This window comes from Schistocerca nitens, chromosome 11 (assembly GCF_023898315.1).
Source record: "Schistocerca nitens isolate TAMUIC-IGC-003100 chromosome 11, iqSchNite1.1, whole genome shotgun sequence".
Taxonomy (NCBI): domain Eukaryota; kingdom Metazoa; phylum Arthropoda; class Insecta; order Orthoptera; family Acrididae; genus Schistocerca; species Schistocerca nitens.
In genome coordinates this window covers 161,330,192-161,353,222 of record NC_064624.1, presented here as the reverse complement: position 1 = coordinate 161,353,222, position 23,031 = coordinate 161,330,192, and the positions used below count along the sequence as shown (strand labels likewise).

The 23,031-nt window shown below is 47.2% G+C and overlaps 1 protein-coding gene across 1 annotated transcript in view; it reads left to right on the top strand.

The window, feature by feature from the left end:
* Nucleotides 1-1,262: 1,262 nt before the first annotated feature.
* LOC126212741 (high affinity cGMP-specific 3',5'-cyclic phosphodiesterase 9A-like) overlaps nt 1,263-23,031 on the top strand; it is a gene marked incomplete at its 3' end in the record, with an annotated part of 260,309 nt that continues 238,540 nt past the window's right edge. The window contains exons 1-2 of the mRNA XM_049940150.1: nt 1,263-1,290; nt 1,914-2,063. Coding sequence (XP_049796107.1) covers nt 1,263-1,290; nt 1,914-2,063 — 178 coding nt within the window. The remainder of the gene's footprint in view (nt 1,291-1,913; nt 2,064-23,031) is intronic.

The following is a 23,031-nucleotide window of genomic DNA, read 5'->3' as shown; positions in this document are numbered from 1 at the left end:
AGGTGTTTAGTATTTCAGCTTTACTCGTGTCATCCTCTGTTTCAATGCCATCATCATCCCGGATAGCCCTCGTTACGCTAACTTTGACATCGTTTAGCTTCTGTTTGTCTGAGAGGTTTTGGCTGCGTTTAAACTTGGAGTGAAGCTCTCTTTGCTTTCGCAGTAGTTTCCTAACTTTGTTGTTGAACCACGGTGGGTTTTATCCGTCCCTCACAGTTTTACTCGGCACGTACCTGTCTAAAACGCATTTTACGATTGCTTTGAACTTTTTCCATAAACACTCAACATTGTCAGTGTCGGAACAGAAATTTTCGTTTTGATTTGTTAGGTAGTCTGAAATATGCCTTCTATTACTCTTGCTAAACGGATAAACCTTCCTGCCTTTTTCTATATTCCTATTAACTTCCATATTCAGGGCTGCTGCAACGGCCTTATGTTCACTGATTCCCTGTTCTACACTTACAGAGTCGAAAAGTTTGGGTCTATTTGTTATCAGTAGGTCCAAGATGTTATCTCCCTGAGTCGGTTCTCTGTTTAATTGCTCGAGGTAATTTTCGGATAGTGCGCTCAGTATAATGTCACTCGATGCTCTGTCCCTACCACCCGTCCTAAACATCTGAGTGTCCCAGTCTATATCTGGTAAATTGAAATCTCCACCTAAGACTCTAACATGCTGAGAAAATTTATGTGAAATGTATTCCAAATTTTCTCTCAGTTGTTCTGCCACTAATGCTGCTGAGTCGGGAGGTCGGTAAAAGGAGCCAATTATTAACCCAGCTCGGTTGTTGAGTGTAACCTCCACCCATAATAATTCACAGGAACTATCCACTTCTACTTCACTACAGGATAAACTACTACTAACAGCGACGAACACTCCACCACCAGTTGCATGCAATCTATCCTTTCTAAACACCGTCTGTGCCTTTGTAAAAATTTCGGCAGAATTTATCTCTGGCTTCAGCCAGCTGTCTGTACCTATAACGATTTCAGCTTCGGTGCTTTCTATCAGCGCTTGAAGTTCCGGTACTTTACCAATGCAGCTTCGACAGTTTACAAGTACAATACCGATTGCTGCTCGGTCCCCGCATGTCCTGACTTTGCCCCGCACCCTTTGATGCTGTTGCCCTTTCTGTACTTGCCCGACGCCACCTAACCTAAAAAACCGCCCAGTCCACGCCACAAACCCATGATACCCGTGTAGCCGCTTGCTGCGTGTAGTGGGCTCCTGACCAATCCAGCGGAACCCGAAACCCCACCACCCTATGGCGCATCGTCCCCTATGCTCCCGTAGTATGGGACCTCTTTATATATTCAGTTCTCCTGACAAATGTGAGCCTGAGATATACATGTGAGTCTGACATTTCCGATCCACTGTTGAAATATAGACTCTGGAAGGAGAGAAAAACAGATTAATTTGGTGCTGCATTATGTATGAATTTAAATACGGGTGTTTCTGCCTGATTTATAACTGTAGTGACATTATGTAACCCGAGCGCTTCGCTATTTGCCCGAGCGCCGGGCGTAACACAATCTGCGCAGAGCGGATTACGCCGCGCAGCTATTAACTTCTCGGCGCATCGCGTTGCTCCGCCTCGCCAGAGATAATAGCTGCCCGCGCGCGAGCTCAAGAGGCGACGCGCCTAGCCAGAGGTAATACAGCTGTCCGCCACGGCGCCGCGCGTCATCAGAGATAATAGCTGCTACGCGGTGAGCGAGCGCAGAGCGCTTCAGAGATAATAGCTGCTACGCGGTGATCGAGCGCAGAGCGCTTCAGAGGTAATAGCTGTGCGCGCGGCGGCGGAGCGCGCCAAAGATAATAGCTACGTGCGCAGCGCGACGCGGCGCGAGGCCTCGGGCGCAGAGCGCAGGGCTGCCAACCTGATCGGCGCGACCGTTTTTCGTGGTGTTGGCAGAGCTGTTCCGGTCCGCGGCGGAGGCGGGCCCGCTGGACATCGTGAAGCTGTACGGCTGCGACGGCCGCCTGCTTAACATCTCGCCCGCGCTGAAGGACAACGCGCCCGACCGCCCCTACCGCCTCGAGGTCGTCGCCGCGCACTGCAACGGTGAGTACCTGATGACGGCGCGCACGTCTGACGTCGAAACGTCGCGACAGGAATAAATCTCCACACTGTTAGTTCTACTACTGACTACACAGAGCTGCGTTGTGCTGCGTCCATGTGTCGCCAATGGACAACTGCTATGGTTAACCTGACGACGGCGTGCACATATGACGCCGAAACGTCGCGATAGAAATAAATATCCACGCTGTTACTGCTACTACTGACGACAAACAGCTGTGTGTTCATGTGTCGGCGATGTACAAATGCAGCAAAGCGAAACGTGATGATGCTGCACCAGTCTGTCTTTTAAAGGTCGCAGTAAATTTTAGTTTTCTAAAGATTGTTATTACAACCAATCACGAGAAGGTGCACTTTTTTTCAGGGTGTAACTAAAATCCCTTACAGAGTTTGACACCAAAACAAAGAAAGATCTAGTAAACACGGCGACTAAAATGCATACTGTAATTCTAAAAAGGATTGTACTAATGCATTGGTATGAAATGATATTCGTCGTATAGTTTAACACTATTTACAGTTACCAGCTTTTATACACAAATTACCAACAGATATCTGCCCATACTTATAAGAGAGATAAATTTACAACACTGTTATATAAATTCCTAGTGTAATATTGTCCGTCTTACACTAAGGAAAATTTCCTAAGGAATGCCTAGCAATGATCTAAACGGGGGGCGTTGCCCTCTTAACATAACAGCAGTTTTTTCAGTCAAGAATGCGATATTATCTTATTTACAGGGAAAATAAGGTCCTCTTTATATGTGTTGCCGATGTAATGTTGCTTTTTCTGAAGACTAAAGATACCATTTAATACTTTTGACAGAAGGTAGAAGTGTTAGCTGCATCAGTGCTGGAACACTTTCGGCACTGTGCAACCTGGTGCACCTAAAATTTGCTGAAATTCTGGAAAATCTCAATACTAGTACATGCCTATCAACTCGTCGTCGCTAATGACGTATTTTTTCTCTGAGTAAGCTAGCCACTGCGGTCGTATTCGAATCCAGGTAGTAATGGCTGCCAACAACGAAAATTTCCATCTGAAATTAATTCTGCAAGTTCCCAGAAAGAGGATGTTAATTTTTGCATAAAGAAAATCACATATCACTTTAACAAAAGTAAGTCATATTTTATAGATAACAAATACATAATTTCCAGCAGTACAGAACTTTAATCAACAGAGAAAAATAAGAGCATCATGATATTACAATGCACGCAGCGTCGAACTTGTATGTCCATATGCAAACGATAAAATTCCTATGTCGTGTGTCGTTTTTTTCGTCTTTTTGACATAGTTCACGTGTATTTTTGCACTAAATTTTTCCGGAAGATGTCTACCTTTAGAGTTGTGTGCGCTTGGTCAGTACAGAGATGTTTCATAGTATCGAAGATGTACAGCTGCCCATACCTCTGAAGATGTGCATTTCGGATCGTTTGTTTACTGGACATGTGTTCTTATTTTACGAGGTGTGGCTAGAAAAAAACCGGACTAGTACTGGTGAAACAATAAAACGAATGCAATAAGGCTGAAAGTCGCGTGGCCTGTCACGTGACTCTCGCTCCGCCTACTGCTCGAGTTTCATCTGCCTCCTGCACTCAGTCTGCCCGTGGCGTCTGTTTTAAGTAGTTGACGTTTTGTCTGTGCGTCGGAAAATGTTGAGTGTACAGAAAGAACAGCGTGTTAACATCAAATTTTGTTTCAAACTAGGAAAATCTGCAAGTGAAACGTTTGTAATGTTACAACAAGTGTACGGCGATGATTGTTTATCGCGAACACAAGTGTTTGAGTGGTTTAAACGATTTAAAGATGGCCGCGAAGACACCAGTGATGACACTCGCACTGGCAGACCATTGTCAGCAAAAACTGATGCAAACATTGAAAAAATCGGTAAACTTGTTCGACAAGATCGCCGTTTAACAATCAGAGCAGTGTCTGAGTTAACAGGAGTTGACAAGGAAAGTGTTAGGCAGATTCTTCACGAAAGTTTCAACATGAACAAAGTGTGTTCAAAAATGGTTCCAAAGTGTCTCACAATTGAACAGAAGGAACGCCGAAGAATGATTTGTTCTGACATCCTGGAAAACATTGAAAGTGATCCCACCTTATTACAAAATGTTATTACTTGCGATGAATCGTGGTTTTTTACTTACGATCCCGAAACTAAACGCCAATCGATGCATTGGAAAACTCCTGGTTCTCCACGACAAAAAAAGCACGAATGTCAAAATCGAAATTCAAGGCAATGATGATTGTTTTTTTTTGACATCAAAGGGATTGTGCACATTGATTGGGTACCAGAGGGACAAACAGTGAATCAGCATTACTACATTAGCGTCCTGGCTACCCTACGTGAGCGAGTACGGAGAAAACGGAACGATTTGTGGAGAAAAAAGTCACGGATCCTTCACCAAGACAATGCCCCAGCTCACAGTGCGTTGTCAGTGAAGACGTTTTTGGCAAAATACAACATTCCCATCTTAGATCATCCACCCTACTCACCTGATTTGGCCCCCTGTGACTTTTTTCTTTTCCCTAAAGTCAAGTCAGCTTTTAAAGGAACTAGATTTGAGACTGTTGAAACAGTAAAAGAAAAAGCGACGGAAGTAATGTATGGACTTACCGAAAATGATCTGCAGCATAGCTATGAACAGTGGAAAATTCGTAGGGAGCGGTGTAGAGACCGAGGAGGAGAGTACATTGAAGGAGATAACATGAAATTGTAAATAATTGTAAATAAATGTTTTTTCCAGCATCAGTCCGGTTTTTTTCTAGCCGCACCTCGTATTGCATACTACCTCGTCCGAGAATATGGAAAGCAAAGGGCTTGCAACAGAAGAGATGTGTTTCACAGTGTCGAAGGTATGCATCTTAGAGCCCATGTTTACTACAATTTTTTACTTGTTTTGTTGTAAAGAACCTGTCTTCAAATTCGGCAAAGGGAATTTAGTTAGGTCCTGCATATTTAACCACTACCAAGGGACAACTACAATGATGAGATCGCTGCTGATGGTGTACGCATATGAAGCCGAAGTTTTGCAAATAGATTTTAATTTCGTAACGACTGCTGCTACCACTGACCACTTGAAGATGAAATGGAGAACGTTGTATCTTGGAATACAGCCCCAAAATAGTTATTTGATTTTCTATTTTTTCAATTGTGAAATGATAACATTCCGATTACGTGTACTGCAGTATTTTTGTGAAATTATAAAAAATAATCTGGAAAAGTAACGTCTTCCAAAACGTGCAAAACGCTGCAACACGGTTGTTGCAGTCGATAGAATCTTACCTAATCTGTATTTTATAGTCTCTGTGTTACATTATTACTCTACTACACATAATAATCAGTAAGTGAAAAGAAAGTAAGAAGAAGTTTTAGCAAAAACAAGTTTAAAAACGTTTTGAAAGGAAACCTGTTGGCAAGCAACACGAATTTCTGTTTTCAAGACAGGAAAAATAGTGAAAGCTATTAAAGAAACTGAGTTAATTTGCAAATATAAGATTCTCGTGGTGTGAGTCCCGCAGTACATTTGATGACCACTTCCATGCCATTTAAAGACAGTCTTAGGTCCACTTGAGTTTCCCTCTAGCAAAATTCCAAATGTCAGCAGACCTTCTTCTTTTTGGAGGTAAAAGATGGCATGTGACTGGCGAAGTATGACTGAACCGTCGACACTGTATGTAACTACCCTATGTGATCAAAAGTATCCGGACACCCCCAAAACATACACTCCTGGAAATGGAAAAAAGAACACATTGACACCGGTGTGTCAGACCCACCATACTTGCTCCGGACACTGCGAGAGGGCTGTACAAGCAATGATCACACGCACGGCACAGCGGACACACCAGGAACCGCGGTGTTGGCCGTCGAATGGCGCTAGCTGCGCAGCATTTGTGCACCGCCGCCGTCAGTGTCAGCCAGTTTGCCGTGGCATACCGAGCTCCATCGCAGTCTTTAACACTGGTAGCATGCCGCGACAGCGTGGACGTGAACCGTATGTGCAGTTGACGGACTTTGAGCGAGGGCGTATAGTGGGCATGCGGGAGGCCGGGTGGACGTACCGCCGAATTGCTCAACATGTGGGGCGTGAGGTCTCCACAGTACATCGATGTTGTCGCCAGTGGTCGGCGGAAGGTGCACGTGCCCGTCGACCTGGGACCGGACCGCAGCGACGCACGGATGCACGCCAAGACCGTAGGATCCTACGCAGTGCCGTAGGGGACCGCACCGCCACTTCCCAGCAAATTAGGGACACTGTTGCTCCTGGGGTATCGGCGAGGACCATTCGCAACCGTCTCCACGAAGCTGGGCTACGGTCCCGCACACCGTTAGGCCGTCTTCCGCTCACGCCCCAACATCGTGCAGCCCGCCTCCAGTGGTGTCGCGACAGGCGTGAATGGAGGGACGAATGGAGACGTGTCGTCTTCAGCGATGAGAGTCGCTTCTGCCTTGGTGCCAATGATGGTCGTATGCGTGTTTGGCGCCGTGCAGGTGAGCGCCACAATCAGGACTGCATACGACCGAGGCACACAGGGCCAACACCCGGCATCATGGTGTGGGGAGCGATCTCCTACACTGGCCGTACACCACTGGTGATCGTCGAGGGGACACTGAATAGTGCACGGTACATCCAAACCGTCATCGAACCCATCGTTCTACCATTCCTAGACCGGCAAGGGAACTTGCTGTTCCAACAGGACAATGCACGTCCGCATGTATCCCGTACCACCCAACGTGCTCTAGAAGGTGTAAGTCAGCTACCCTGGCCAGCAAGATCTCCGGATCTGTCCCCCATTGAGCATGTTTGGGACTGGATGAAGCGTCGTCTCACGCGGTCTGCACGTCCAGCACGAACGCTGGTCCAACTGAGGCGCCAGGTGGAAATGGCATGGCAAGCCGTTCCACAGGACTACATCCAGCATCTCTACGATCGTCTCCATGGGAGAATAGCAGCCTGCATTGCTGCGAAAGGTGGATATACACTGTACTAGTGGCGACATTGTGCATGCTCTGTTGCCTGTGTCTATGTGCCTGTGGTTCTGTCAGTGTGATCATGTGATATATCTGACCCCAGGAATGTGTCAATAAAGTTTCCCCTTCCTGGGACAATGAATTCATGGTGTTCTTATTTCAATTTCCAGGAGTGTATGTTTTCCATATTAGCTGCATAGTGCTGCCACCTACTGCCAGGTACTCCATATCAGCGCCCTCAGTAGTCATTAGACACCGTGAGAGACCAGAATGGGGCGCTCCGCGGAACTCACGGACTTTGAACGTGGTCAGGTGATTGAGTGTCGCTTGTGTGATACGTCTGTACGCGAGATTTCCATGCTCCTAAAGATCCCTAGGTTCACTGCTTCCGATGCGACAGTGAAGTGGAAACAGCACAAAGGAGTACAGACCGACCTCGTCTGTTGACTGATAGAGACCGCTGACTGTTGAAGAGGGTCGTAATGTGTAACAGGCAGACATCTATCCAGATGTGGCGTTCGGTGTGTTACTCAGTGGTTTGGTATTTAACTAACTTGTAAATGAAAATGATAATCTTATTTTATTACATTGAGTAACTACTAAATAATTTTTCTCCCGGCTAAATATTTGATCAAGTTGCTAAAGAACTCCAAGATAACGTCGTGTTAAAGTGTTGTCTGTAAGTTATGTGTCACTAAATCACAGTTCATACAACAGATTCTGTACAACTATGGATTATGATGGAAACAGTTATCCTCAGCAAAATGATCATTAAAACCACCGAATATCAGCCGCGCGCAACACTGACATACACTCCTGGAAATTGAAATAAGAACACCGTGAATTCATTGTCCCAGGAAGGGGAAACTTTATTGACACATTCCTGGGGTCAGATACATCACATTATCACACTGACAGAACCACAGGCACATAGACACAGGCAACAGAGCATGCACAATGTCGGCACTAGTACGGTGTATATCCACCTTTCGCAGCAATGCAGGCTGCTATTCTCCCATGGAGACAATCGTAGAGATGCTGGATGTAGTCCTGTGGAACGGCTTGCCATGCCATTTCCACCTGGCGCCTCAGTTGGGCCAGCGTTCGTGCTGGACGTGCAGACCGCGTGAGACGACGCTTCATCCAGTCCCAAACATGCTCAATGGGGGACAGATCCGGATATCTTGCTGGCCAGGGTAGTTGACTTACACCTTCTAGAGCACGTTGGGTGGCACGGGATACATGCGGACGTGCATTGTCCTGTTGGAACAGCAAGTTCCCTTGCCGGTCTAGGAATGGTAGAACGATGGGTTCGATGACGGTTTGGATGTACCGTGCACTATTCAGTGTCCCCTCGACGATCACCAGTGGTGTACGGCCAGTGTAGGAGATCGCTCCCCACACCGTGATGCCGGGTGTTGGCCCTGTGTGCCTCGGTCGTATGGAGTCCTGATTGTGACGCTCACCTGCACGGCGCCAAACACGCATACGACCATCATTGGCACCCAGGCAGAAGCGACTATCATCGCTGAAGACGACACGTCTCCATTCGTCCCTCCATTCACGCCTGTCGCGACACCACTGGAGGCGGGCTGCACGATTTTGGGGCGTGAGCGGAAGACGGCCTAACGGTGTGCGGGACCGTAGCCCAGCTTCATGGAGACGGTTGCGAATGGTCCTCGCCGATACCCCAGGAGCAACAGTGTCCCTAATTTGCTGGGAAGTGGCGGTGCGGTCCCCTACGGCACTGCGTAGGATCCTACGGTCTGGGCGTGCATCCGTGCGTCGCTGCGGTCCGGTCCCAGGTCGACGGGCACGTGCACCTTCCGCCGACCACTGGCGACAACATCGATGTACTGTGGAGACCTCACGCCCCACGTGTTGAGCAATTCGGCGGTACGTCCACCCGGCCTCCCGCCTGCCCACTATACGCCCTCGCTCAAAGTCCGTCAACTGCACATACGGTTCACGTCCACGCTGTCGCGGCATGCTACCAGTGTTAAAGACTGCGATGGAGCTCCGTATGCCACGGCAAACTGGCTGACACTGACGGCGGCGGTGCACAAATGCTGCGCAGCTAGCGCCATTCGACGGCCAACACCGTGGTTCCTGGTGTGTCCGCTGAGCCGTGTGTGTGATCATTGCTTGTACAGCCCTCTCGCAGTGTCCGGAGCAAGTATGGTGGGTCTGACACACCGGTGTCAATGTGTTCTTTTTTCCATTTCCAGGAGTGTACGTTACCTGAAACAATATTCTTCGCAACTCGTGCGTAATTAATTTCGGTTCCATACATCAGCTAGAACAGTTTGTTATAACGATCGTGCTATGAGCACTGTTTTTAAAGAACCAATCTGATTCGAATCATTTTCATTAAAATGAGTTCGGAACCACCGGTGCACATTTATTTTTACACATTTGTATTACGTTCGGCATTTATGTCTCCAGAGTTGCGTAATTTGAATTTGCCGCTCAGACAATTGTTAAGATGGCGGCAGACAATTGATAGAGACTTTCTATTGTTAGAGCAAATAAGTATTTTAAATGCTTATTAAACTTTACAGAAACTCTACTTTCGTATTGTGCACTATTTAGACCTCTTCAAGCAAACATTTGATTTGTTTCTAACGAAAACACAGACAGAAACGCCATACAAATCGCTATCATCAATGGCTAAGCTCGTTGCAGCGGAAAGAAATAATTAACACAGATAATGCTTAATGAGAGAGGAATTACAGTTACAAATAATTATTGACTCATGTTTATAATAATAATGAACTCTATTTTCAAGTAATAATTAACAAATAATTACAATTTCTTAACAGACCTCAGTTTGATATGCGTCTTGCGTGCTGAACCTACAAAAGCCAACCAACAAAAGGCGAAAAAACAAAGGAAGACAAACGCAGATCACAAAAGGAATTTACAATTATCATTGTCTGTGTATGATACACATCGATATGTCTAATTACATCATAGAATATTATATAAATAATTAATTCACTATTTTTTCATATGCCGAATAGATAATGTTTATAACTGTTACAGGCATAATTTCCTCTCGTCGCACTGTAGCCAAAAATTTATCACGTGGATTTTACACAGACCATCACACAGGAATTCCAAGCAGCATGAGGATCCACTGCAAGTACTATGACAGTTAGTCGGGAGTTGACGAAACTTGGATTTCGTGGTCGAGAGACACATCACGCGGGTAAATGCCAAAAGACGCCACCCCTGGTGTAAGGAGGGTAAACAGTGGACGATTGAAAAGTGGGAAAACATTGTGAGGAATGACGAATCACGGTACACAATGTGGCGGTCCGATGGCACGGTGTGGGTATGGCGAATGCCCGCTGAACGTCATCTGCCAGCATGTGCAGTGCTAAGAGTAAAATTCGGAAGCGGTCGTGTTATGGTGTGGTCGTGTTTTTCATGGAGGAGGCTTACACCCCTTGTTGTTTTGCGTGGCTCTATCACAGCACAGGCCTACACTGTTTTAAGCACCTTCTTGCTTCCCACTGTTGAAGAGCAACGCAGGCAATTGCATCTTTCAACACGATCGAGCACCTGTTCCTAATGCACGCCCTGTGGCGGTTACACGACAATGACATCCCTGTAATGGACTGGCCTGCACAGAATCCTGATCTGAATCCTATAGAATATGTTTGGGATGTTTCGGAACGCCGGCTTCGTGCCAGGCCTCACCGACCCACATCGATACCTCTCCTCAGCGCAGCAGTCCGTGAAGAATGGGTTGCCATTCCCCAAAAAACATTCCACCACCTGATTGGACGTATGCCTACGAGAGTGGAAGCCGTCATCAAGACGAAGGGTGGGCCAACACCATATTGAATTCCAGCATTACCGATGGAGGGTGCGACATACTTGTAAGTCATTTTCAGCCAGATGTCCGGATGCTTTTGATGACATAGTGCAGTTTTAAAAATATACGGAACTTTACTCACCATAAAGCTCTGCAAGTCGAGAATGAGCGATATCCTCAAAGTAGGTTTAGTAAACAACACTGAAATATGTTAAACTCCTGATATTCAAAAACGCTGCCAAAACATAGGGTTTCCGAGCAACAAAAATAGTGGAAAACACCGAAAACTGCTTATGGCGTTCTCTAGCGCACTCTCCCCAAAGTGATTCTCAAATCGGCCAGAAGGCTGAAGCATCGCCCAGGAGTGTCACACGTTCGTAGGTGCACTAACTTCAAGGTACGACATTCTCCACTACCTTACCTACACTACTGGCAATTAAAATTGCTACACCACGAAGATGACGTGCCACAGACGCGAAATTTAACCGATAGGAAGAAGATGCTGTGATATGCAAATGATTAGCTTTACAGAGCATTCACACAAGGTTGGTGCCGGTGGCGACACCTACAACGTGCTGACATGAGGAAAGTTACCAACCGATTTCTCACACACAAACAACAGGTGACCGGCGTTGCCTGGTGAAACGTTGTTGTGATGCCTCTTGTAAGGAGGAGAAATGCGTAGCATCACGTTTCCGACTTTGATAAAGGGATTGTAGCCTATCGCGATTGCGGTTTATCATATCGCGAAATTGCTGCTCGCGTTGGTCGAGATACAGTGACTCTTAGCAGAATATGGAATCGGTGGGTTCAGGAGGGTAATACGGAACGCCGTGCTGGATGCCAATGGCCTCGTATCACTAGCAGTCGAGATGACAGGCATCTCATCCGCAAGGCTGTAACGGACCGCGCAGCCCAGCCACGTCTCGATCCCTGAGTCAACAGATGGGGACGTTTGCAAGACAACAACCGTCTGCACGAACAGTTCGACGACCTTTGCAGCAACATGGACTATCAGCTCGGAGACCATGGCTGCGGTTACCCTCGACGCTGCATCACAGACAGGAGTGCCAGCGATGGTGTACTCAATAACGAACCTGAGTGCACGAATGGCAAAACGTCATTTTTTCGGATGAATACAGGTTCTGTTTACAGCATCGTGATGGTCGCATCCGGGTTTGGGGAAATCGCGGTGAACGCACCTTGGAAGCGTGTATTCGTCATCGCCATACTGGCGTATCACCCGGCGTGATGGTATGGGGTGCCATTGGTTACACGTCTCGGTCACCTCTTGTTCGCATTGACGGCACTTTGAACAGTGGACGTTACATTTCAGATGTGTTACGACCCGTGGCTCTACCCTTCATATCGATCCCAGCAAAACCCTACAGTTCAGCAGGATAATGTACGACCGCATGTTGCAGGTCCTGTACGGGCCATTCTGGATACAGAAAATGTTCGACTGCTGCCCTGGCCAGCACTTTCTCCAGATCTCTGACCAATTGAAAACGCCTGGTCAATGGTGGCCGAGCAACTGGCTCGTCACAATACGCCAGTCACTACTCTTGTTGAACTGTGGTATCGTGTTGAAGCTGCATGGGCAGCTGTACCTGTACACGCCATCCGAGCTCTGTTTGACTCAACGCCCAGGCGTATCAAGGCCGTTATTACGGCTGCATGGGCAGCTGTACCTGTACACGCCATCCGAGCTCTGTTTGACTCAACGCCCAGGCGTATCAAGGCCGTTATTACGGCCAGAGGTGGTTGTTCTGGGTACTGATTTCTCAGGATCTATTCACCCAAATTGCGTGAAAATATAATCACATGTCAGTTCTAGTATAATATAACTGTCCAATGAATACCCGTTTAACGTCTGCATTTCTTCTTGGTGTAGCAGTTTTAATGGCCAGTAGTGTATATGGGACATACCTTACAGCACTGTGCACTGTGTACAGTAGTGGGACAGTTCAGAGACTATGACTGCTTGTATCAGCATGACAATGCACCGTGTCATGAGCCAGCATCTGTGAGGCAGCGGTATGTAGACAATAACATTCCTGTAACGGACAGACCTGTCCAGAGTCCCAACTTGAATACAGTAGAACGTCGAGATTTTTCCACACTCCAGCTACCATCACTATCTACCCTGGTTTCAGCTATTAAGGAACAATGCGCTGTCGATCCTCCGATCCTCAAGACACAGTCAGACACCTCACTGAAAGTGTCCCCAGCAGAGATGAAGCTGTCGTAAAGGCAAAAGATGGACAGCCACCACCACTTAGAGGGTGGGATAAATAAAAGTGGCCCGGAGGAGTAGATACAATTGGACGTGAACTTCTGGCAGCATTAAGGGAGGAGGGAAACACCTATAGTTATTTCCAACAGAAGATAGCAACTGCCCATGCAGCCAGCCGGACAAGGGAGCACATTTACACAGTCTTCACACCTGACAAAGTTGTTAGCAGAGGTCAGTCCAGTCACAGCCCTAGATGACCATCCAGGTCACCAGATCTGTCAATTTGCGATTACTTTGCGTGGGGAGCCGTCTACCATCTGAGCTACCGAAGCACGACTCACGCCCGGTCCTCACAGCTTTACTTCTGCCAGTATCTCGTCTCCTACCTTCCAAACTTTACAGAAGCTCTCCTGCGAACCTTGCAGAACTAGCACTCCTGAAAGAAAGGATATAGCGGAGACATGGCTTAGCCACAGCCTGGGGGATGTTTCCAGAATGAGATTTTCACTCTGCAGCGGAGTGTGCGCTGATATGAAACTTCCTGGCGAATTAAAACTGTGTGCCCGACCGAGACTCGAACTCGGGACCTTTGCCTTTCGCGGGCAAGTGCTCTACCATCTGAGCTACCGAAGCACGACTCACGCCCGGTACTCACAGCTTTACTTCTGCCAGTATCTCGTCTCCTACCTTCCAAACTTTACGGAAGCTCTCCTGCGAACCTTGCAGAACTAGCACTCCTGAAAGAAAGGATATAGCGGAGACATGGCTTAGCCACAGCCTGGGGGATGTTTCCAGAATGAGATTTTCACTCTGCAGCGGAGTGTGCGCTGATATGAAACTTCCTGGCGGATTAAAACTGTGTGCCCGACCGAGACTCGAACTCGTGACCTTTGCCTTTCGCGGGCAAGTGCTCTACCATCTGAGCTACCGAAGCACGACTCACGCCCGGTACTCACAGCTTTACTTCTGCCAGTATCTCGTCTCCTACCTTCCAAACTTTACGGAAGCTCTCCTGCGAACCTTGCAGAACTAGCACTCCTGAAAGAAAGGATATAGCGGAGACATGGCTCATTCTGGGCACATCCCCCAGGCTGTGGCTAAGCCATGTCTCCGCTATATCCTTTCTTTCAGGAGTGCTAGTTCTGCAAGTTTCGCAGGAGAGCTTCTGTAAAGTTTGGAAGGTAGGAGACCAGGTACTGGCAGAAGTAAAGCTGTGAGGACGGGGCGTGAGTCGTGCCTCGGTAGCTCAGATGGTAGAGCACTTGCCCGCGAAAGGCAAAGGTCCCGAGTTCGAGTCTCGGTCGGGCACACAGTTTTAATCTGCCAGGAAGTTTCAGCATTACTAGTGTCCTGCGTGACGCAAACAACTCTTTTAAATATGTAGCCATAACGATGCAAAGTGATATGAGTAGAACGAGAATATGAAAACTGTGGTAGCGAAGCCATATGGTCAGGTTTATTAGGAGAATTTTTGCTAAGAGTGGTTCACCTGTAAAGGAGGCCGTATATAGCACGCTGGTTCGACCTCTTCTTGAGTACTGCTAGAGTGCTTGGGATCCGTACCGATTGAAGGAAGACATCGAAGCATTTCAGAGGTGGGTAGATTTGCTGCTGCTAGGTTCGAACTACATGTAAGTGTCACGAAGATGCTTCGGGAACTCTAGTGGGAGTCGCTGGGTGTCGTTGTTGTGGTCTTCAGTCCTGAGACTGGTTTGATGCAGCGCTCCAAGCTACTCTATCCTGTGCAAGCTGCTTCATCTCCCAGTACTTACTGCAACCTACATCCTTCTGAATCTGTTTAGTGTATTCATCTCTTGGTCTCCCTCTACGATTTTTACCCTCCACGCTGCCCTCCAATACTAAATTGGTGATCCCTCGATGTCTCAGAACATGTCCTATCAACCGCTCCCTTCTTCTAGTCAAGTTGTGCCACAAGCTCCTCTTCTCCCCAATTCTATTCAATACCTCCTCATTAGTTATGTGATCTACCCATCTAATCTTCAGCATTCTTCAGTAGCACCACATATCGAAAGCTTCTAGTCTCTTCTTGTCTAAACTGTTTATCGTCAATATTTCACTTCCATACATGGCTACACTCCATACAAATACTTTCAGAAACGACTTCCTGACATTTAAATCAACACTCGATGTTAACAAATTTTTCTTCTTCAGAAACGCTTTCCTTGCCATTGCCAGTCTACATTTTATATCCTCTCTACTTCGACCATCATCAGTTATTTTGCTCCCCAAATAGCAAAACTCCATTACTACTTCAGGTGTCTCATTTCCTAATCTAATTCCCTCAGCATCACCCGATTTAATTCGACTACATTCCATTATCCTCGTTTTGCTTTCGTTGATGTTCGTCTTATATCCTCCTTTCCAAACACTGTCCATTCTATGAAACTGCTCTTCCAGGTCCTTTGCTGTCTCTGACAGAATTACGATGTCATCGGCGAATCTCAAAGTTTTTATTTCTTCTGCATGGACTTTAATACCTACTCCTAATTTTCTTTTGTTTCGTTTACTGCTTGCTGAATATACAGATTGGATAACATCGGGGAGAGGCTACAGCCCTGTCTCACTCCCTTCCCAACCACTGTTTCCCTTTCGTGCCCCTCGACTCTTATAACTGCCATCTGGTTTATGTAAAAATTGTAAATAGCCTTTCGCTCCCTGTACTTTACCCCTGCCACCTTCAGAATTTGAAAGAGAGTATTCCAGTCAACATTGTCAAAAGCTTTCTCTAAGCCTACAAATGCTAGAAACGTAGGTTTGCCTTTCCTTAATCTAGCTTCTAAGATAAGTCGTGGGGTCAGTATTGCCTCACGTGTTCCAACATTTCTACGGAATCCAAACTGATCTTCCCCGAGGTCGGCTTCTACCAGTTTTACCATTCGTCTGGAGGGAAGGCGAATTCCTTTTCAATAAACACTATTGAGAAAATTTAGAGAACTGGCATTTGAAGCTGACGGCAGAACGAGTCTACTGCGGCCAACATACACTGCGCCTAAGGACCACGAAGATACGAGAAACTGGGGCTCATACGGAGGCCTATAAACAGCCGTTTTTCCCTCTCGCAGTTTGTGATTGCATCAGGAAAGGAAATGAGTAGTAGTAATGGGATTTTTCGAGTAATAAAGGTTAATTCTTATTTGGGGTTGAAGTTTAATTGTTTTCAGGCCGCCTTCCGCCAAGGACCATATGGTAGCTTGGGGAGTATCTACATTATGTGATCAAAAGTATCCGGACACCTGGCTGAAAATGACTTGCACGTTCGTCGCGCCCTCCATCGGCAATGCTGGAATTCAATATCGTGTTGGCCCACCCGTAGCCTTGATGAAAGCTTCCATTCTCGCAGGCATACGTTAATCGGGTGCTGGAAGGTTTCTTGGCGAATGGCAGCCCATTGTTCACGGAGTGCTGCACTGAGGAGAGGTATCGATGTCGGTCAGAGAGGCCTGGCACGAATTCGGCGTTGAAAAACATCCCAAAGGTATTATATAGGATTCAGGTCACGACTTTGTGCAGGCCACTCCATTACTGGGACGTTATGGTCGTCTAACCACTCCGCCACACGCCGTGCGTCGTAACCAGGTGCTCGATCGTGTTGAAAGATGCAATCGCCAACCCCCAATTACTCTTCGGCAGTGGGAAGCAAGGAGGTGCTTAAAACATCAGTGTAGACCTGTGCTGTGATAGTGCCACACTTAACAAGAAGGAGTGCAAGCCCCATCCATGAAAAACACGACCACACCATAACACCACTGCCTCCGAATTTTACTGTTGGCACTACACACGCTGGCAGATGACGTTCACCGCGCATTCGTCACTCCACACCACGTTTTTTTCACTGTTCAATCGTCCAAGCGAGGCGTCGTTTGGCATTTACCGGCGTGTTGTGTGGCTTATGAGCAGCCGCTCGACCATGAAATCCAAGTTTTCTCACCTCCCACCTAACTGTCACAGTACTGGCAGTGGATCCTGATTCAGTTTGGAATTCCTGTGTGATGGTCTGGATAGATATCTGCCTTTTGCACGCCGGCCTGACTGGCCGAGCGGTTCTAGGCGCTACAGTCTGGAAACGCGCGACCGCTACGGTCGTAGGTTCGAATCCTGCCTCGGGCATGGATGTGTGTGATGTCCTTAGGTTAGTTAGGTTTAAGTAGTTCTAAGTTCTAGGAGACTGATGACCTCAGAAGTTAAGTCCCATAGTGCTCAGAGCCATTTGAACCATTTGCCTTTTGCACATTCCAACCCTCTTCAACTCTCGGCAGTCTGTCAGACAACAGACGAGCTCTGCCTGTATGCTTTGGTGCTGTATGTGTCCATTCACGTTTCCACTTCACTATCATATCAGAAACAGTGGACCTAGGGATGTTAAGGAGTGTGGAAATGTCGCATACAGATATATGACACAAATGACACCCAATCACCTGACCACATTCGAAGTCTGCGAGTTCCACGGAGCACCCCATTCTGCTTTCTCACGATGTCTAATGACTACTGAGGTCGCTGATATGGAGCACCTGGCAGTAGGTGGCAGCACAATGCAACTAATATGAAAAACGTATGCTTTTGGTGGTGTCCGGATACTTTTGATCACATAGTGTATGTAGATGTACATGTAGATTGCCACAGGGTATGCCGCGATTCATCACTCCAAATCTGTCCAGTCGTCCATTGTCCAGTGGCGTTCGTTTTTACACCACCTCAAGCGTCGCTTAGCATTGCCTGCAGAAATACATATGTGGCTTATGGGGGAATTGCTCGACCAGTGTACGCCATCATTTTTATGTCTAAAGCACAGTCATAGCGCTGTCTGGACTGCAGGTAGCAATCTGGAACTGACGACTGATTCCTTCCGTTGATGTCGTGCGATTTTTTCACCACCACCCGGCGCACTGCACGACAGTCGCTGTCCGTCAGTACATGCGGTCTGCCTGGTCCTGCTGTGCATGTGACATCCAATGACCAGCCCGTGTTAGGAGTCACTGAACTCTCATGTCTGAGCCATTGTGCTGCTACTACTTGTCAACTGACAACGCAGGACACCCCGCTTGCTATGTCAAGATTAAGTGTTGGATTTGAAAATCACGTTAAAGGGAACGAATGGAAATTATAATAGGTGAGAAAACACTGGGACTTACGACATAAACTGAATTACCACATAAGCTTTCCATATAAGATCCATGTGATTTGGATTGTTGACAGTAATAAAAAGCACTCCGTCATCAAACCACAAGTGGCCCGTCGGGACCATCCGACCGCCGTGTCATCCTCAGGTGAGGATGCGGATAGGAGGGTCGTGTGGTCAGCACACCGCTCTCCCGGTCGTTACGATGGTTTTCTTTGACCGGAGCCACTAGAGGTAAAGGTGGATAAATAGGCCCCCACTCTGTTTTTTTTATATAACACCTTTTATTTTTAGTATAATCACCTGAAATTAACATAAAACATTTCTCTAGTATGTCCTGCAATAGTTATGACATGTTTTGGTCCAACTTTTTAATATTTAAAACAAAATTTTATTTTTTTCCTGATACTCTGCATTTTGTTGCGTCAAGAATTTGTGCTGGTAATATGGGCTCCAAGGTAGTTTGAAATAAAAAGAAACAAAAATTTGAAAAATATAATTTTATTTAATTTTTCTGTATAATGAAAGAAAGATTCACTCTGAACATTGTTAATTAGTCTACTGGTGGGATGATTTTCACAGCCTCGCCTAGCCTATTTACAATAGTCACACACATAAGCATCTTTTTCGCATCCAGCGCATTCGTTTTGAGCCCACATCTCACAGGCTATACACTGGACCCAAAGTTCACCTTTTGTGTCCTTTGAAAAAATCCCTTCACAAAATAGACATACAGCGTCGTCAACATCAGGAACAGAAACACCAACTTTTTATTTCTTGTGCAAAGCTGGTAGGCCATGCGCCTGACGTCATTTCTGGTAAGGCCGTAGAATTTGGATTCCATAATGAGAAGATATTTAACCAGTTCGTCCTCAAGTCCCTGTGGTAAAACCGGTGGAAAGCCTTTGGGGCGTAGAACGAGGGACAGAGTACACTTTAACCGCTTTTTTCAACCCCACTTTTTTCTCTTTAATAGCTACAATAGCATTTGCCGTATTTGCTATGTCCCACGATTGCCGTTTCGATTTTTTTGGGGGTACAAGATGTGTTCGAGGCATCTGAAACATAAAGAGTAGCAATATCTGATTGATTTTACGGGGCCCATAATACCAGCAGCAAAAGGTGCCCATATATCCACCCTCGCCATCTTGGGAAAAACGATCTTGCCTACGGTTAGTTTGGTTCGCAACAGACGTTAATTAACGTAAAACGGTATCCCAACAGCAAGCCAAATACGTACCTTACCTTAGTTCTACTAATAACATGTTAGAAATTTGAGTTTTATTCAAGTAAACACTAACCTTTCAAACTTTTGATGACAGCGAAAAAATTCACAGCACAACTACTCACCAACCATGACAGCTACTACGTCTGCGCACTCTACAGTGAAGTTTGGCAACTAGTTGTAGTAGTTCATGTGCTCTCCGCTAGAAGTCGTGGCCTGTACTTCCAAATACGTAGGGGTCCCATAATACCAGCAGGGGCCCATTTTTCCACCTTTGCCTCTACTATTCGGTCGAGTAGCTCCTCAATTGGCATCACGAGGCTAACTGCACCCCTAAAAATGGAAACAACACATGGCGGCCCAGATGGTCACCCACCGAAGTGCCGACCACGCCCGACAGCGCTTAACTTCGGTGATCTGACGGGAACTGGTGTATCGCCTGCGGCAAGGCCGTTGCCAATGCTGACAGTAGTGTGCGACTGGTCCCGGCGGAGCTTCGAGTCCTCCCTCGGGCATGGGTGTGTGTGTTTGTCCTTAGGATAATTTAGGGTAAGTAGTGTATAAGCTTAGGGACTGAAGACCTTAGCAGTTAAGTCCCATAAGATTTCACACACATTTTTGCCAATGCTGACAGTAATACACTATCTTATCTAAAGTATCCATGAATCATCTAATGGCGAATTGACCACTAGCGTCATGAGAGTTGGACCTGTCAGTATAAAGGTAGGCGTTGCCAGTAGATAAGCAGTAACAGCACAATGGGTTGGCATGGAAAGCCTGCCAGCTGGGATGGCCGAGTGGTTGTAGGCGTTGCAGCCTGGAACTGCGCGACCGCTACAGTCGCAGATTCGAATCCTGCCTCGGGCATGGGTGTGTGTGCTGTCCTTAGGTTAGTTAGGTTTAAGTAGTTGTAAGTCCTAGGGGACTGATGACCTCCGAAGTTAAGCCCCATAGTGCTCAGAACCATGGAGAGCTGAATGAGTTCCAACGTCGGCAAGACACTGGATGTCACCTGAGTAACAGACCGCCCTGATAGCTGAGTGGTCAGTGTGACGGATTGCCGTCCTACGGGCCCGGGTTCGATTCCCAGCTGGGTCGGGGATTTTCTGTGCTCAGGGAGTGTTGTGTTGTCTTCCTCACCATTTCATCCCCATCCGGCGCGCAGGTCGCCCACCGCAAGGGTCCTCCTGGCCAATGACGCCAAACGCTCATTTCCATTACCTGAGTAACAGACCAATCGGCGGCACTTCGACCCTTCTAGAGCTGCCCAAACCGACTGCTGGTGACGTGACTGTGAAATGGAAACGCGAAGGAGGAACCACAGCCAATCCGAGGCCAGGCAGTCCTCATGTACTGACAGACTGGTCGAACATTGCGGAGGATGATCGTAAAATACTGCATGAACTCGGTGAAAGGGAATCACTCTTGAGTTCCAAAGACGCGAAATTAAACTGACAGGAAGAAGATGCTGTGCTTTTCTGAGCATTCACACAAGGCTGGCGCCGGGGACGACACCTATAACGTGCTGACATGAGGAAAGTTTCCAACCCATTTCTCATACACAAACACCAGTCCACCGGCGTTGCCTGGTGAAACGTTTTTGTGATGCCTCATGTAAGGTGGAAAAATGCGTACCATCACGTTTCCGACCTTGATAAAGGTCCGATTGTAGCCTATCGCGATTGTGGTTTATCGTATCGCGACATTCCTGCTCGCGTTGATCGAGATCCAATGACTATTATGACAATATGGATTCGGTGGGTTCAGGAGGCTAATACGGAACGCCGTGCTGGGTCCCAACGGCCTCGTATCACTAGCAGTCGAGATGACAGGCATCTTATCCTCACGGCTGTAACGGATCGTGCAGCCACGTCTCGATCCCTGAATCAACAGATGGGGACGTTTGCAAGACAACAACCATCTGCACGAACAGTTCGGCGACGTTTGCAGCAGCACGGACTATCAGCTCGGAGACCGTGGCTGCGGTTACCCTTGACGCTGCATCACAGACAGGAGCCCCTGCGATGGTGTACTCGAGGACGAACCTGGCTGCACGAATGGCAAAACGTCATTTTTCGGATTAATCCAGGTTCTGTTTACAGCATCATGATGCTCTCGGACGTGTTTGGCGACATCGCGGTGAACGCACATTGGAAGCGTGTATTCGTCGTCGCCATACTGGCGTATCACCCGGCGTGATGGTATGGGGTGCCATTGGTTACACGTCTCGGTCACCTCTTGTTCGCATTGACGGCACTTTGAACAGTGGACGTTACATTTCAGATGTGTTACGACCCGTGGCTCTACCCTTCATATCGATCCCAGCAAAACCCTACAGTTCAGCAGGATAATGTACGACCGCATGTTGCAGGTCCTGTACGGGCCATTCTGGATACAGAAAATGTTCGACTGCTGCCCTGGCCAGCACTTTCTCCAGATCTCTGACCAATTGAAAACGCCTGGTCAATGGTGGCCGAGCAACTGGCTCGTCACAATACGCCAGTCACTACTCTTGTTGAACTGTGGTATCGTGTTGAAGCTGCATGGGCAGCTGTACCTGTACACGCCATCCGAGCTCTGTTTGACTCAATGCCCAGGCGTATCAAGGCCGTTATTACGGCCAGAGGTGGTTGTTCTGGGTACTGATTTCTCAGGATCTATTCACCCAAATTGCGTGAAAATATAATCACATGTCAGTTCTAGTATAATATAACTGTCCAATGAATACCCGTTTAACGTCTGCATTTCTTCTTGGTGTAGCAGTTTTAATGGCCAGTAGTGTATATGGGACATACCTTACAGCACTGTGCACTGTGTACAGTAGTGGGACAGTTCAGAGACTATGACTGCTTGTATCAGCATGACAATGCACCGTGTCATGAGCCAGCATCTGTGAGGCAGCGGTATGTAGACAATAACATTCCTGTAACGGACAGACCTGTCCAGAGTCCCAACTTGAATACAGTAGAACGTCGAGATTTTTCCACACTCCAGCTACCATCACTATCTACCCTGGTTTCAGCTATTAAGGAACAATGCGCTGTCGATCCTCCGATCCTCAAGACACAGTCAGACACCTCACTGAAAGTGTCCCCAGCAGAGATGAAGCTGTCGTAAAGGCAAAAGATGGACAGCCACCACCACTTAGAGGGTGGGATAAATAAAAGTGGCCCGGAGGAGTAGATACAATTGGACGTGAACTTCTGGCAGCATTAAGGGAGGAGGGAAACACCTATAGTTATTTCCAACAGAAGATAGCAACTGCCCATGCAGCCAGCCGGACAAGGGAGCACATTTACACAGTCTTCACACCTGACAAAGTTGTTAGCAGAGGTCAGTCCAGTCACAGCCCTAGATGACCATCCAGGTCACCAGATCTGTCAATTTGCGATTACTTTGCGTGGGGAGCCGTCAAGTATAAGGTGTATCGCAACAACCCTCATAGTCTTCAAGCACAGCAGAAGAACATTTCAGATAAGACTGCAGCACTTTCAGCATTCCAGCTTCGACCCATCTTCAGAAACTTGCTGGCCACGCCCAAAGGTGCCAACAGGTGAAC